We start from the raw sequence: 18,206 nt of genomic DNA on the forward strand, positions 1-18,206 counted from the left end.
GGGACTTGCAGCAACTTAGTGCTCTTGGGTATATACAGTGACAAACCCTTAGCTTATGACATCCTGCATCTTTGCATCTAGTGTTGCGACTGATCTGCGTGATGTGGGGTGAAGCCGCCATGATCTCCTCTGCTTAAAGACGATGCATCTGAGAAACACTGAGGTGCTTTAATTTTCCCAGGACCACAAAGCTTAGAAAAGTTAGAGCCTAGGTTTGAATTGTGATCTGAGTTGAAGCCTCCTAACTTTAGAGGGAAGTTAATGCTAAGGGCAAGTTCAAGGAAGTGACTTCCATTACTATCTCTTTCCTACTTATGTAAGGCTATACTCTGTCATTCTTCTTGGTGAGACTCTATACTTGAAGCTTTTCTCTTGTTGAAAGCAAGAGACAAGTTCACCTCAAGTCCATCCCAAACTGAATTCTTAAGGTACAGCATTAGTGATGCCTTATGGGCAGGGAGGGAAAGGGATAATTATGTTCATTCCTAAGACTCTCAAGCGAAGAGGTGAGCCTGCCATGCATTAGTAAGTAGCCAGCTCCTGGGAAGTACCATCAGGGGCTGGGTCCCAAGAGCTGGGAGGTCACATCCAAGAAAGAAAATGCTGCAGCTGACACTGTAGCCATGGAAAGGAAGATGGCAGAGAGAGAAGTGACGAGAGTCAGGTATTGGAAGGTATAATAAGCAGGGAATATATTATTACACGATACTGAAGCCAATACCTGTGGTACCCATGGTACTGAGCTTCTGAGAGTTATCTGTAGCTATGTGTCTATATTAATATTACTTTGAAGAAAATGAATGGTAAAGAAAAGATTGATTTATGGATATCCCAACACCCGGGCATTGATATTAAATGAATGAGGAATTGAAGGTGGACGTCTTGATATTTTCCCTACATGCCCTCAGTTCTTCTAAGAGGTTACACTCTTTTGTGCGATAAGGCAAGTTAGCCCATGTAACTATTAGTGACCAAACTCAGGAATTCTTTGCTATTGTGAATCCGTTTCTACCCACAAAGAAGGTCATGAAAAATTTTTGGTGAGAACCGACCTGGAACAGTGTGTATTTGTAAAGACCCAGAGAAAAAGACCCTCCTAATCTCTTTCCCAATCATACAGCTGCTTTACTGTAACCTTTTGCCAAAGATAACTATTTTCCTCTGTAATCCTGTAATTTAAAAATGGAAGAGATTCTTTTCCTTTGGGGACAGGACCAGCTACAACATTTCAGGATTCACAGCAGTTTTCGTATGACATGTTTGGGTATCAGCTCCCTTAACTGTCAATGACAGTGCTTTGAAAAGTCTCAACATGTCAGTTGCCCCTGAAAATGAAGTAGCTCAGCTACACAAATATAATGGAAAGCATTCATAGCATCTTCAATGACTATACTTACATCTATTCCTCTGTATTTTGTAGCGATCTTCAATGACCCCTGAGCCCTTAAGAAGAATTTTTAAAAGAAATACCTTTCTAAGTCCAACAGTTCAATGGAACTGGTCTTCCTCTAACAACCTTAGAAACTTTATTAGAATTGCACTTCTCAAAATTGGACTTCTCATATTTCCTAAGGACCTTCTCATCATTCCAGATTTCTTTCTTATTGTAACAAACTCATCATACCTTCCAGCTCCCTGCAGCCAAGTTCTGCAGGGCGCCTGCTGCCCCTTCCAGCGTGTCTGCATTTGAGCACTCAGAGAGCAGTGTGAGGTAGGGTTTGACTATGGATGGGTGCCACAGCATCTGGATCCCTTTTGGTGGTTCTGCACAGTCTGGAAGAGGTCCTACTCCATCCCACTGGTGGAAGAGAAATGAGAGAGTAAACATCTTCAACATCTTTACACTTCCCAGTATTGCCTTCGGCAAACATCAAAGACAAAAACAAAAGCAGGGTGTCATGACATTTGGTGAGCATCTACTGTAGGTAGGATACTACATCAGCAGTCCAAGGACCACCAAAATGGGAGAGCCATTCCTACCCACCGAGAGCTTATGATGGAGGGTGGAGGGGGTCGGAGCATGTACATAAGTGAATGTAACTGGCAGTAGAATGGCTAAGCCCTCTGAGAAAAATTCTAGCACACTGCTACAGGAAGGAAGGAGAAGAGATGGGTTAATTTTAATCGGTCAGTGTGGAAGAAAGCTAAACATCAAGGCACCTTACAGTAAGCATACTATAGGCATAGCATAGTAGTTAGTAACTATCAAATGCCTTCACTTCTTATACACAAGTGTTAACTGTGATAAATTCCTATATCACTTGTAAAATATATATTCTGTCATTGCATCTATGGGCATCAAACAAATGACAGAATGGACAAAGGAGAGAAAATTGTTACGGTTTATTACATACATTGACGTGAGCTATAAGCAAATTTTGATCTTATAGAAATTCTGATGTTTGCTTTGAATTGAATCTAATAAATAACAGAATATGTAATTAAAAATTAATTACATATACATTTTAAATTATGGATTATATGCACAAAGGCATATCGGTAGAGTCTTAAAAATGACAGCTATGAAGATCATGTAGCAATTTGGACAAATGTTTATGATAAAAGTTAAATAAACAAAGCAGGATGCAAAGTAGTAGGGGGTTTGTGTTTGATTCCAAATAAAATGCATAGTAAAAAAATGTAATGATAATAAAAATTTATTAATAAAGTGTCTTTCATTTTTTTCTACCTTTTTAATTTTCTGTTTTATTATCCTTATAATTTAGAAATATTAAAAGTTCCAATAATGATTCTGATCTTTGATCACACATAGCCTTTTCCTTTCATTAAAAATAAAGGCAATGAGTATAATGAGGGTAGAAATAAAGTAATAAGTGTAGAAAAAATACTCCCATATTCATTTTTGAGAAAAATCATAGTAAAACAAAAGAATTACTTTATAGTATCAGAGTGGGAATATTAAGTTATTTAACTGCTTATTGGTGTTTATTAATGATTGCTTAAAACATAATCTAAAAGACATATATATCAATACTAAGCTTTCTCACAGATATTTTATGTACATACATATATGTGCACCTGTGTCCATATATATGTATGTATACCTATGAAAACAAAATTGTATTTCAGAATCTGTGTAAGTTCCCTACTTCTGAAAACTTACCTGGAAGAAAATATAGCTTACGTCATAACCTCGCAACAAAAATAGAAGTGTTGATAGAAATAATGAAAAGCTGTTTAACAGTCACAAACAATTTCAAGAATTCTATCACTTATTTTCCAAAAGAAAAATTAAAAATTCATGCCTTCTTTTTCTCAATTATGACACAGCTTAACTCAGTTCAAGGCTAAAGCTCAGAGATGAATGACATCCCATCGACGGGTGACAGCCATCCCATTAAAGGTCGTTTTCATTCAGAGTGTCACTCTATCTCAACTTTATAACAAGGACACTCAATGTGGGGATCTTCCTGTTCTTTCAACCAAAGCCACTTCTAAACCCTTCAAAGCGGACTTTGCACCTGTACACAGCCTATCAATAAAACCAGTCCATCTCTTTTAAATACATAACAAAACAAAATTGAAAGTGAACCAGACTTGTCACATTGCTCCTGCTTCATTATTTGAGACTGGCTCACTGCACCAGATAGAAAGAGAGCACTAGGCTAAGAGAACAGCCCTTTTGTAGATTTGGTGACTTTGATGATGAAACAGGAGTGATATTGTCTTCTCAAAGGAAACCAGCTGGGGGTATTGAATCTCTCGGCTAGCTAGTGCAACAGGAAATGCAAAATTATTTCATTTTTTTCATTTTGTTATCTCCTTAATACTTTTAAGCTATCATTTTCATATAAAGATTTAGATTTCATATAAAGATTTAGAGCTCAACATGGATAGAATTTCCCTCTCATGTAAGAGCCAACATAACGGCGTGAGGTATAGAGAAGTTCTATTTGCACTCTCATTACAACATGTGACAGACAAACTGTAAAAAGAGCAAAAAAAAAAAGCTGTGTTATCATTTGCTGGGTTTCATCTCGTTCTTTTCTTCTAACTTCTGTGCAAATAAAACAGGATAAATGGCTAAATCATTAGATAATTTTCTTCCGTTCTGACATGTGATCTATGTAGCTCTTAAATACCTTTTATTACAATCCTTTCTTAGTGGCTACAGAGAGAATCTGAAGGAAATAAAAGGGAAACTGATGTGAATATGGATAGCCTTTGACGGCAACAAAAGAAGTTCAAAGGGGATTCTCTGCTATTTCACAACGCTGATGGCACCCTGGCACATTGACACAGAAGATAAAGAACTATTTCAAAGCCAGTCAGTGTATCCTGCCTTCATCTGGGTACTTTATTCAAACTTTTATTGAGTTAATAGGGAAAGAAGTATCTATCAACTGTCCATTAAAAACTAGATTTTCATCACCTATAAAAGACCGGAAGTCTTCTTTAAAAGTTGTGCTAACACACCTGAGGTCATGTCGCCTAGCCAATCAATACCAACAGGACTACAGGGCAATGGTGACATCAGGATCAGACTGAAGTTGTGAAACAGTTCTGCACGTGAAAACATTTAATGCCAACCTTCTTCTAGAGTGAGGATCCACGAGAAATCAAGGGATATGCAACTCTTTTACCAAAAAAATGGAAACACATCATTTATAAATTTAAATACAAGATGAATTTATCCTAAAATTTCTTCAAAACTGCCACATGGCTTGAAGACAAGCAGTGGCTAAATCTTTAACACAGTCAAAACACTCATCACACAGCTATTTAGTCCAAAGAACACAGAACTTAAATTTATAAATAAGCCTTATGCAAACTATATTTGTTTTTGACTGTACCTTAAGGGCATATTACCAAAAATTTTCTAAGAACTTGAAATATGAAAATAATATATAAAGAAACAAAATGTTTTCAGGTCAGGAGGGAGAACTTTCTATGTAATAGAGACAAGGCACAACCAACAAAGTATTTCCAGGAAACCAACAGGGGCAATGCTAGCAGAGTATTTTTTGATTATATTGGCTGCATTATTGCCAAGTTGAGACATATAAACACACACACACACACACACACACACACACACACACAGAGAAGTGTGTGTGTGTGTTTATATATCTTCATTTATCAGGTTTAAGTTTAAAACTCAAACAGAAATTAGACAAAGGTAAAGCAAAAGAAAAAGGAGAAAGGCATTTGTGGTTTTAAAAAGTTTTCTTCCAGCACAGGGGAAATGTTGAGTGAAAATATCCCTTCTTCCTCATAGTTTTACTCCTTAGGCTTGAGAGTTAAATAAATGTTCCTTAATTTTAAGCACAGTTAAAATTTTATCTGTTATATTTTAACGAATAAAACTTGCAAAAGTTCTAACTGTTTTTTTTTTTTTTCTTTTCAGTACACGGGCCTCTCACTGCTGTGGCCTCTCCCATTGCAGAGTACAGGCTCCGGATGCACAGGCTCAGCGGCCATGGCTCACGGTCCCAGCCGCTCTGCGGCATGTGGAATCTTCGCGGACCGGGGCACGAACCTGTGTTCCCTTTATCGGCAGGCGGACTCTCAACCACTGCGCCACCAGGGAAGCCCATGTTCTTGGTTCTTAAAGTTAGTACTTAAGTGTTCAAATTATACTTTATGCAGGTCATTCATGTTATTAAATAGGGAAAAACCTTGATAATCTCTAGCATTAAAGCTCCTCTTATTCATTGTCTTATTTATAGGAATTGAGAATTTACAAATATACTTCAAGTTTAAGAAGTTAAGGATTGAGTGGGTTATGCCAGAGTATTTTAGATTTTTTTCAACAGATAATACTTTGGATTGGGACCTCCCTGGTGGTGCAGTGGTTAAGAATCCACCTGCCAATGCAGGAGACACAGTTTCAAGCCCTTGTCCGGGAAGATCCCACATGCCCCGGAGCAACTAAGTCCCTGCACCCCACTACTGAAGCTACGCTCTAGAGCCCGCGAGCCACAACTACTGAAGCCTGCACGCCTAGAGCCCATGCTCCGCAACAAGAGAAGCCACCACAATTAGAAGCCCACGCACCGCAATGAAGAGTAGTCCCTGCTTGCCACAACTAGAGAGAGCCCACGCGCAGCAACGAAGATCCAACGCATCCAAAAATAAATAAAAAAACAATGTTGGGTAGCCCACCCAAATTCATATGTTAAAGCCTAACCCTTAATGTGATGGTATTTAAAGGTGAGGGCTTTGGGAGGTAATTGGGTTTAGATGAGGTCTTGAGGGTGGGGCCCCTATGACGGGATTAGTATCCTGATAAAGAGATGAAGGGACCAGAGCTTTCTCTTTCTGCCATGTAAGGACACAGCAAGAAGATGGCCATCTGTGAATCAGGAAAGAGGCTCTCAATAGATACCGAATCTGCTGGCCCCTTGGACCTCCAGCCTCCAGAACCGTGAGAAAGACATGTCTGTTTGTGTAAGCCACCTGGTCTAGGGTATTTTGTTACAGCAGCCCAAGCTGAGCAGGATAGTAGTGACAGTAAGCACTAAGAAAGTTTGGTGTCAGTGTTACGAGGACCCTCCAGCTACACCCTGGCTGTCCTGCCCTGGAAGCTCTTTTGGGGCCAGGCTGGCAGCAAAGAAGGAGTGTGTAAGGCAGGATTATGCTGTAGATCACAGAACAAACCAACAGACTGACTTGTCATCCCAAGTATCACCACATTCACTAACATATTATCAGCACTTTTGTTTTTCAGTTATATATATGTATATTTATCAGACTATTTTCCATTATAGGTTATTACAAGATGTTGAACATGGTTCCCTGTGTTATATAGTAAATCCTTATTGCTTATCTATTTTACGTGTAGTATTGATAGCTGGAATCTGTCAATCCCATACTCTTAATTTATCCCTCTCCTCCTTCCCCCTTTGGTAACCATAAGTTTGTTTTCTATGTCTGTGAGTCTATTTCTGTTTTGTAAATAAGTTCATTTGTATCATTTTTTAAGATTCCACGTACAAGCGATATCATATGATACTGGTCTTTCTCTGACTTACTTCACTCAGTATGACAAACTCTAGGTCCATCCATATTGCTGCAAATGGCATCATTTCCTTCCTTTTTATGTATCAGTACTTTGCTTGACTGGCTTTAAATGTATGACTGTACAACTAATATCAATAAAACAAATAAGTGAACAGTTTATATCATTCACTATCCAAAATTGTTAGAATTGAAAATATGTATTCTCTCTCCGAGAAGGTGGTGCTCAAACATTTTTAAAAAGGAGGAGAATAAGACGCTCCCATGTTAGAAGCCAAGGGTCTGCTGAAATCTGGACACAGTGGTTTTTGATGTAGTCACGGTCAGGGAAGGAGATACACACTGGCCACTGACTGTAAGGAATGCCTGCTTAGGAAGAAAATCACACAACTGTGGGAATGGGCTCAATGTGTGGGTTTTTTTTTTTTTTTAAAAAAAGCCTTTCTTTAGACTGGCTTTTAATACTTTTACTTCTCCTTAGGGCTTAAATTCTATTTTGAAGATTTCTCTCTTAGCTGGTTTGAGGATGGAATCATGGAAGCCATTTGCTCCTCATACGAAAACAGAGGTCTGACTTAGGGATAAAAATCAGAAAGTTCAGGGACCTCCCTGGAGGTCCAGTGGAATGTGCGATCTCAGTGCAGGGGGTGTGGGTTCGATCTCTGGTCGGGGAACTAAGATCCCACGTGCTGCATGGTACCGTCAAAAAAGAAAAAAAAAATCAGAAAGTTCAAAAATCAGAAAGTAAAGATGTCTGTACACTTTACAAAAAGACTGTGTAAATGGATTCTTTAGGGGACGGTGGCTCACGAGATTAATTATTACATTCATAAAAGCCCCTACTGAATGAGAAGAATTAACGAGGGAATTTCAGCTCCTCCCTCTGAAGGAGCTTACAACTACCCCAGTTTCTACTTCCAAGGCACCGGGTTGGGTACCACGGAGATGCTAACAAGACGTTCTCGCCTACATGGAAGAAGGATTTACATTCTGGGAGGAGCGCTGCTAAAATACACAGCTCCTTCTGTCCCATATGTCACAGCCATTCCAGTCTATGTAAAGAAAAGAGCTTTCGCTGTCGTATCTTTGGAACACAAATAGAAAAGGCCTCTTCACCAGCGAAATGCATCTCTAGTGCCTAAATTTCTCTACCAGCGACAGAGAATGACAGTTAGCATGTGTGCAGGCTCACTTTTCTTTTAAAGGGATTTCAGTGACATAAATGGGCCAGAGGTACTGCAAGGGAAAGGGAGTGGATGTGCAGTGACGGGAAAACAGTCTGATTTTAAAATCCCACTCTTGCCTCCCAGCTGAAGTTACACATCACAGAATGTAGGAAGAGAAAATGGCTCTAAAATGGGAAACTGTCAGGGAATGTTCCTTCATGCAGGGTTTGGGTAAATTAGGCTGCAGCCAGTGCTAAATACTTTGAAGAGCCACAACCTAAACACAGTCCATCCACTGTTGGCCACTGTTGCTTGATTTGGTTTGAACAGCAGTTACTAATTGATTTTTGCCCTGACCGTGTTTCATCATCACTTTCAGCTAATGCGGGGAGGGAAGGAGGAAAAGGAGGAGGGCAAGGGAATGGAAGTAATGGTTATTAAGAAAAAAAAACTCCAAGCAACTGTCAAAAGCCAAAAGAGAAATGATTTTTGTGTTGACGCTTGGGAATTTGGAAGGCAAGGGTAGCTCGGGCGTCTGACTTCCCCTGGGAGCTGTTCAGAAGCCGTCGACTACAGGGAGGCTGAACCTACAGAAAGAGAGGACAGAGGTGACGGCCAATGACTCGTATTCATGTGGTACATGTGTCTCCAGGCTCTCCTTGTAAAAGATATGGGAATTTTGCATTTGAGAGCTTAGAAACCTGTCTTAAAGGTGAGATCGGCTATGGTGTTTCCCAAACAAGCCTTCAGAACAAAAGACGTTCAGGGACAGACTTGCTGACTCACCTCCGTGCCTGTGTGGGCGCACACCCCTCAGGAGAAGGCGGAAGGAGGCGGGTGATGCTGCGGGCTCCAGACATTGGCACAAAGCGGCCACTGTGTTGTGACCACAGAGGAGTGTTATCAAGTCTGGTCTACATCACCGGGCTCGCTCGCCGCTTCCCCAAGTCATCCTGATGGAACCAACTGGAACACTAGTAATGCTCACCTAGAATTCTCTCTGCTCCTAACTTCTCATCCACATCTAGGGAAACCTGGGCTATGACTCACCCCACTACCTGCTTTTTCAAGGGACTCTGTCCCTGACTCGCCAACTTCCTTGAGGTAGTCCTGTAGTCTTGTTTGTTTACATCTTTGGTGATACATCCCTCAAAGACAGTCTAATACAGTGGTTTTCAATTGGAGTGATTTTAACACCCAAGGGGATAGCTGGCAATGTCTGGAGACAGTTTTGGTTGTCACAACTAGGGAAAGCAGTGCTATTGATTGGTGTCTACTGGGTAGAAGCCAGTGATGCTGATAAACATCCCACAATGCCCAGGATAGACCTACAACAGGGAATTACCCGGCTCCAAATGTCAACAGTGCCAAGGTTGAGAAACCCAGGTCTAGTCTGTAAGACACAGACTATTGGCTGATGGCGTGGAGTACCGAATGGTAAAATGTAAACACAAACTAAATGAGACACCCAAAATTGAGCGTTAAGTCTGTAAATCCACTGAAAGTGGAAAAGCAGCATTTCTAGGTCATAGGATAAATTTTATATGAGAGGCGCAGAAGAAGGAGAAGCATCTCACTCATTCACAGGGAGTGGCAAAGGACAGTCACCGCACAAAACCGTGCAGCCGTGGTCTTTGTGGGTGCATGCGATTTATTGCTTTGAGGACATGAAATAGCATGTCTTGAGTCACCAAACTCCTGGCATACGGGGAGGTGACAGCAGAGCGAGACTACACTGCTACCAGCCGTGAGGGATGAGCGGCAGCTGAAATCAGCAGATGGTCAGAAAGGAAATGGTATTAAGCCACAAACGAGAAAGTATGGTTACTAATAAGGAAATGGAAACTGCCTGGAAGAAAGAAAAACCACCTGTGATATTAGGAAACGAGGACTTAAAAGCATCAAGCATGTCACAAAGGGGCAGATCCATCAGGTGATAATAAAGCAAATCAAAATGTACTCACACTGTGTGTCACTGGCATCCAGAGTGATTAAGACAAATTTTGGCTATGTCGCCAGAGCCTGAAAAGCATTCTCTGTAAAAGTAAAACTAGATGTTTTACTTTTAAGAATTTATCCCTGAGAAGTGATTAAGGATATAGGCGAGACTTAACTACACGGATGTTGATTGCAGTTTATGTTAGTTAAAATTTGGGAGCAACCTAATTTTCTGATCATTGGGGACTGGTTCATACAACACGGCAGGCCCCTACAATGGAATTCTTGGTAGCCTTTCCATATTCTGGTGTAGATGACTATTTACTGGCAAGGAGAGAGGTCACGCAGAGCCAAGTGATAAAGTGTCTACAACAGCCTGCAGAGCGAGGCAGGGTGGGTGGAGCACCCACACCTGTCCTTCCCTTCAGTGGTGTGCCAGTCACCTGGCTGCAGGTAATCGGGGGCTACACTGTCTGCAGAGAATTTGCAAACAGCAAAATGTATGAAAGTTGGTCTTTCTTATTACCCTGTGCAGACAATTCTAAACCATTTCAATGATAAAATACCCCTCCTTACTGAGGTAGAGAACTCCTACTGCACCCCCTTAGTATGCCACTGTACCCCTTTTCCCTTTGGTTAAGAGAATGCCCAAGGTTCACCTAGGGTCACGGTTGCCCCACAAAAAACACTACACATCCCAGTCACCCCTGCAACTCAGGTGCTAATGTGTCCCGTCCAGATGGAGAGGGTGTAGGCAACAGTGATGTGTGTGACATTCAGCGGGGGCAGTTCTAGAGGAAAGGGTACTCCCCTCTGTCTTCTTGGCTCCATTTCTTCTCCTGGACTCTGGATACAGAGCCATCTTTGGACCATGAGGAGGAGGGCAGCATCCTGAAGAGGTGAGCATGACAGATCTAAGGAGCCTCCGGAGATTCTACAGACCAGAGCTGCCAGCAGCGCCGACTTTTACATTAGCGGGAAACACACTTGTCTTCTCGAAGTCACTATGAACTTGGCTGTCTGATGTGGTATGATGTGTTTTAACTCACACTCCAACCAATATCGTATAATTGTACTTTGAAAGGTTAAACAAAGCTATGCATAAATACAGAGAGAAAGAGATCAGAGAGGATTAGAGGCCCAGGTATAAATTTTTATTGTGGCTCACACTAGAAAGGAAGATGATGGGGGTGTGTGCATTATTTTCTTCTTGTAGCTTATTGCTGTTTTACTCATATATTATTTACATATCACGTGTACATGTATTTATTAACATAAATATTTATAAAAATTTTTGAAGTGATTTAAATATTTTTATAGATATAATATTTTTACTTATAATTAATATATATTTTGTCTCAAGGAGAAACTTATTTAAAATTTAAGTAAGTTTAAAATTCAAATCTGCAATGTACTGATTTAAACTAACAATAAAATTAATTTTTGTGCTTTGGGACATTGATTGCTATTTTTTTGTGTGCTTTGGGACATTGATTGCTATTTATTCTATTTATTCTCAGAGTCTCACTTCTGGGCCAACAGAATCCATGGGACACAGTGGGCTATGTGTGAGTCTCAGTACAAAGTCCTGAAACTCCAAGGAAACTTTTCAGGGTATGGGATTTCATGGCATCTAATCCCATTTATGTATGTCACACACTGACATCTTCAGAACTAAGCATCTTTTAGTCTGGTGTGATCAAAGTACTGCTTCTCCAGGGGTACTTTGAGATACATGCATCTACACTTGTTGACATGAACTGCAAGTTCTCAGATGATTATCAAGATCTAGAGTGTTCATTAGGTTTGCTGGTGATCACAGAGTCAGAAGGTAATAAAATGCAGCACTGCCCTGAGAAGCTGAGGAACAGCCTGAACCACAAACGGAAAGAGAAGGGCTATGCAGTGCTCCTGGCTCACAGCAGCCGTGGGAGGCCAAGTGTCCCAAGAAGACAATGGATGAGGCTGGGACCACTGACTGGCAACAACGCCACAGCAAGAGCTAGAGGCCCAGTGGACCACAGCTGGACTGCCATTCAGCACAGCTGGTGCTGGGCCTTGGGCTAGATGTCAAAGATGGAAAGAAGACCCACACAGTCTTGCCCCTCAGAAAATTCTCCCTCTAGGAGATCAACAGCTGTATGTGACTGACAATGTGATGAGCATTGGAGGAGAAGTTTAAATAAAACCATGCAGATGCAGATTAGAGAAGGATTCACTTTTTACTTGGGAGAACTCTTGAAAGGGTGAAAGTGATGTTTTACTTGGTTTTAAAGGATGATTCTCCAAGGAGTGGAAGAAGGGAAGGGGAACGCTGGATAGAGGAGCAGCGTGAGCATAAGTGAGGAGATGGCCTGCGGGACGCCGGGCTGGGCTGTGCTGGGCTGTGCTGGGCTGTGCTGGGCTGGGCTGGGCTGTGCTGGGCTGTGCTGGGCTGGGCTGGGCTGTGCTGGGCTGTGCTGGGCTGTGCTGGGCTGTGCTGTGCTGGGCTGTGCTGTGCTGGGCTGGGCTGAGCTGGGCTGTGCTGGGCTGTGCTGGGCTGGGCTGTGCTGTGCTGTGCTGGGCTGGGCTGAGCTGGGCTGTGCTGGGCTGTGCTGGGCTGAGCTGTGCTGTGCTGTGCTGTGCTGTGCTGTGCTGGGCTGTGCTGGGCTGTGCTGGGCTGAGCTGAGCTGTGCTGTGCTGGGCTGTGCTGGGCTGGGCTGGGCTGGGCTGGGCTGGGCTGGGTTGGGCTGGGCTGGGCTGGGCTGGGCTGCTCTGGGAAAGCATGCAGGTTAAAGGCCTTGAGCTTCTGTGGAGACATCTATAGTCATGGAAGAAATTAAGGGGTCTTAAAGGTTTTACACGGAAGCCCAATACTACTGCTTTTGTGGATAAGATATCATGCTGACATCTCAAGTGAAACTTCCCACAATCTATGCGTTTGGCATCAACAACCTAGAAAAGAGATGAAAAAGAGTAATAATACTTCTCTTAAACTGATCCCAGCTCACTAAACAAAGATTATCAGGAGAGGGAGAAAGTTGATCATATAAAAATGCTGGATCAGAATCACCTTTGAATTCTGATAGGTTTACATCCTCACCCATGTAGCTATATAAATACCCCTGTGAACTAAAAAATTCAGAGGTGATTCAAGCAGAAGAGAGATTTTTGAACTCTAGGGGATCTCGCTTGTTTTACTTCTGTTTTTCACTGCGGGTTTCTCTGTACACAGTCAAGTTCACACAGAGTAGGTCTTGAAGGCCCAGGTCTGCTCGGGCCATCAGCCAGCAGTATCCTGTTACCTCTCATCCATGTTTGAGCACCACTGATCCCCGGACACCATCGCGGGAACCTTGGCCACATGCCAAATCGAAAAACAAAAATGCTTATTTCTACAAAGAGTGGGAAAGCAGCTAAATCAATTTTGTCTGCTGCTATTTCCCTGGACCTCAATCTTCGGATTGCCACCCCTGCCCTGCTCTGCCAGGCTGCTGGCACAAAGCCCTGCCAGCGGCGGTGAGGACTGTGCTGGGTGAGATATGCCTCTTGGCACATGACATGTAGAGGGTCTAATTGAAAAGAGCTACTAGAGAAACCAGTCATTTCTTATAATTCAGCGATAGGCACTGAACACAAAGTCAGAAATTAATGAATTTGCAACGTCCTTTTGGACCAGAATACGATGCACAGAAGTGTCCAATACAGCCACACACAGGGGCTTACATCTGATGGTTCTGTATCATATATTTTCTTGAATTATCCCTATCAAGGATCTAAAAGAAAGTTTGCAAGATTTTTATTATAACTAAATCTGACCTGCAAAGTATAGTATTTTCCAAAGGTACAGAATACCAATGCCCAAGGTGAAAGTCAACATAAATTTCTGGAATTCAGCAAGTGACAGAGTCAATCACTAAACCAATATTATGATTTTCATCACTTTTGCTTCCTGGTAAAACCTCTGGCTCCTCTGTCCTGGTAAGGATCTGCCGTGGATTAGATAACTTTTCATTTTATCTTATGCCTTTCTCTGAGGCAACTCAAATTTAAGAGAAAAAAGCATATACATTTGCATAAACAAACACTGACTTGGTCAGTTGGTTCCTTTTTGAATATGATTTTAAAATAATATTTGAAAAGATTACAATTGTAATGCCCATTGTAGAAAATTTACAAATACATATAAGAAGAATCAGTCACTATCTTCTATCATCTTTGATGTACTGCACTTTTTCTAAAAAAACGTATTTTTTGTACATGCATAGTTTGAATTTGCATATGACACATATTTTACTAAACTGGCCAGGTTTTATCTGCATTGTATCTACATCTATATACCTCTTTCTTCATTTCACTTTGTATTATACACTTTCTATAATCACTACCTATTCTTTAAAGAGACTGACTTTATGAGCAGTAGAGATTCCAGGGGATGTATTATATCTGACCATTTTTATAGCTGCAAACCTAACACTCCATCTGTTTACATCCTCATTAAGCTTGATACTGAATTTCCTTGCACTTCAAAATATTTTTATATTATGTAGGAGAACAGTTTGAAAACATTTTTTAAGACTATCATTTGGTTGAAATAACTTTGAAGCTTCTTTATAAACAACAAAGTTCCATTGTATTTTAACTTACGGTGGTTTCAGCAAAACTTTCTTAAAGAAATTCTTTTTTTCTCCCTTAAAAGAATATTGTAAGAAGAAAAATGGAACAGACTGTACACATTTTCATTTAGATTTCAGGCAAAAATCATAAGATTCTACTCATCATTTTAGCGGACTGAACTTAGAAAAGAGCTCACTGATGTCATAAATTATGGTTTGAAGTACAGCGTTCTGAGGTGGAATATTGCTCACCATGAGGTTTCATGGAAGCAGCTAAGCACCTTGGAAGAAGGGCTCTATCTTGGGGTGATGTTCATGAATGTTCTCTTCTGACCCCTGGCTTCTCTGGACCCAATCAACTCCTAATCTCACCTGTCATTTGAAAGACCTCAAGCCACGTGAGCACACCTTGGCAGAGTTGGGGAAAGGGTTCAGTGTCGGGGCAGAATCTTACTAAAGGAGACACCAGGGCCAGGCACAGAAGCTATCAGAAGGGTGTGCTTCAAAATCTAAGCCATAGACTAAAGAGAAAACCATGAAATCAGAGTGAATTTAACCTCAGTTTAAAGTTTTTCTTTCTTTCTTTTCTTTCTTCCTCCCTCCCTCCCTCTCTCTTTCCCTCTTTCTTTCTTTCATCCTGCCTGCCAAGGCTAATGTCATATTAATGGACTTCCACAAATCTGATTTCCAAAGTTGCCTGGGCCCATCCCAGAGGTTCTGAATCATTAGGTTGTAGGTGAGATTCAGGTGATTTTGATCACAGGGTAGACTGTAAAGCACTATATTCTTGCCCGTAGGCTTTTCTTCCTTTCAACTTTATTGAGCTTGCTTTCCAGGGTAAAGCAGTGTAGGGACTGGGCCCCATGGTATACAATACCACAAAAGGAAACCATGAGAAGAACCCATGTACCTTTGTTAGGCCATCTTTAACTTATTTGATATTGAAAAATATTCAGAACCCGTAATCGTTTGGCGCCCTTAAGTACGAGGTAGGATAAATGAAGTGTGTGACATCACTTAGTATAATACTTGGCACATGGCAGGTGCTGGCTAACCACTGCAAACCCCCTGGTAGGTGGGTTCTAAGAGGCAGAATTAAGAACCATGGCTCAATACTCCCAAAAGGCTCCTCCAGTTCAGGGGGAGATGGAAGACACAGAGTACTGATCCAGGACAGGAGAAAAAGCAGGGCTGGGGATTTATTTCTCAGAGTGGAAGGTCACCGTCAAAGAGGCAATGAGCCTGTATCTCCTAAATTATAGGCGTGTTTAAGCTGGAACATACAGATCCAGAAGCTGTAGAAAGACCTGGAGCCTCAGGGGCTACAAACAGCTTGAGAACTGTAACCTACAAAAATGCTAACACTGACACATTCAGGTTAAATGTAGGAATTATATTTAAGGACACATTCCCATTAATCCTTACCATGAATAAAATAGTTCCTTTAACCCTCACTCGGAGTTAAACTTCTCCAAAAATAGTTTAGAAAATAGTGTGCTGTGACCTAAACAGATATTTTTGAAAATTTATTTTGAATTAAAAACCTGGCAAGAGAGCATGTTGGGGATTCTGTCCCACTTTCTCAGTCATCCACTCCTGAGGACAGTCAGATCTTGGGTTTATAGGACCCTCAGCAGCTGGAGATACAACCATAGCGTCCAGGGCAAGGCTGGAGGTATAACCACAGTGTCAGGGGAAGGCTGGGAACATGACCACAGTGTCCGGAGGAGACGGGAAGATCTCAGTAGCAGGGGTTTCTGGCAGCCACAGGACGGGCACTTTTTCTAATTACTCCCTTACCTGGGGGCCTGGTGGGTGAGGGGTTCTACCTCCCAGAGGCTCCCGAGGGGCAGGGCTGGAGGCTGTTCTGTTTTTGCCAAGGCTGAGAATCACAGCCTGTGGGCCTTTACTTCAATGCAGGGCAACCGACAGCTGCTGGAGGAAAGGACGTTCCATTTTGAAGAGGCCTCTCCAGCCGGACAGCTATCTGGAGTAACCGGAATTGCCCCCCAAGGCCAAGCTTCTAATGTCATTCTGTTGGGAGGGCTGTGAATTATTCCGTTTTCCAACAATAAGTGCAAGATTGCATGTCCAAAAGTTCCCAAATGACCTATACAATATATGTTGGATTTCTGCGCCTCTCTCCACAGCTTCCCTTCTTAGATCACACCTATCCTGTGGAACTGTACCACCTGCAAGGCACCCGCCTGGCCCCCGCAAGGACCGCAATAAATGTGTGCATCGACACAGAAGAATCAGCGCCTGCATCTGACTCGACTGTGTGAGCTGGAACCTTAGAGCTTGCCCTGGACTCAAGCGGCTCTTTCCCTTTTTGAAATTTCCTATCTTGGCGTGGCTGCAGAACCTGAGGGGAGTCATGTAATGCTCCACTGTCTCAGCTATGAAATCCCCACGGAAAGCCTGTGCAGACGCATTAGTGATGTGACCGCGTGTTAGAAACGCAGAGCCCTGCACCTGCAGACACAGACGAAACATGCATGTTGGGATTAGGGCAAGGGAAGATTGCATGCAGCTGCGAGTCCCCACATCACCTGATCTTGAGATTTCTTTTTCTTCTTCTTCTTGCCCCAGCACCCGGAGCTCTCTGCATCTTTGCCATTGGCCTCACCACAGAGCAGCCCGTCCAGCTCATCTGTGCCCAGGTGCTGTCCCTGAGACGTTTCCGCTGCCAGCCGGTACGAAAGGTTCCTTAAAATGCACACACAGTTTTCAACGGTCTGGAGAATCCAAAAAAAAAAAAAGGAGGAGGAGTGAATAAAAACTAACCAGCACTCCTCCACCCAGAAAAGCAATCCGTCTTTACACACACATTTTTCTTTGGATGCATGTAGCCGCTGCCCCTAATGGCTCCCTTGACAGCCACAGTGGAAAGAATTTAGAGAAGCTTGGAAAAGTCTTAAGACCTTTTCTCACCCCCAAAATACTACTTATCAACAAGAGGTCCTTTTCTAAGCAGCTGCCTTTGATTGAAATTCATTTGTGAGCGAGGAAGAACCCACAACCACGAGAGGTCCCAGATGGCGTCCACTTACGGACAATGGCCGCATGGGGACTAGGGCTCTGAACCACCAAAAGCACAGATAACTGGATTTCTGTCAGCTCTGGGAGGGTGACACTAACACTTACCATCTACCAGGGCACTTTCTAGGGGTGAAACAGGGCAAGAGGTGCAAACCAGGGTGGCCCCAGGCAAGCCGGGTTCTGTGTTCACCCGGGGGCATCAGTGTTTCCATGCTGATTTTCCTGGCAGGAGCATTAAACAGTGGTTAAGGACACACATAGAGCTGGATACCTGTAGAACCCTAGGTCTCTGACCACTGGCTGTGTGACTTGGACAGTGCACCCAATATCTCCGTGACCATAACCTCCTCTGTAAGACGGCCATAATAGTGGCCACGTTCTAGGCTGCTGTGTGGAATAGGGGAATTAGAGTATTTACATGTGATAGGCAGAATAAAGCTCTCTGCCCCAAAGATGTCGACATCTTAGTCTCTGAAACCTGTGA

At 42.3% G+C, this 18,206-nt stretch overlaps 1 protein-coding gene across 3 annotated transcripts in view; it reads right to left on the bottom strand.

The window, feature by feature from the left end:
* The window catches only part of CTNND2 (catenin delta 2), a 434,854-nt gene that overhangs the window by 117,872 nt on the left and 298,776 nt on the right, over positions 1–18,206 (bottom strand). For all 3 annotated transcript variants that reach the window (XM_065874257.1, XM_065874256.1, XM_065874255.1), the window contains 2 exons: positions 17,233–17,418; positions 1,625–1,798 (listed from right to left, as the gene is read on the bottom strand). In XM_065874257.1, the coding sequence (XP_065730329.1) occupies positions 1,625–1,798; positions 17,233–17,418 (360 nt within the window). The remainder of the gene's footprint in view (positions 1–1,624; positions 1,799–17,232; positions 17,419–18,206) is intronic.

Source organism: Phocoena phocoena, chromosome 3 (genome assembly GCF_963924675.1).
Source record: "Phocoena phocoena chromosome 3, mPhoPho1.1, whole genome shotgun sequence".
Taxonomy (NCBI): Eukaryota; Metazoa; Chordata; class Mammalia; order Artiodactyla; family Phocoenidae; genus Phocoena; species Phocoena phocoena.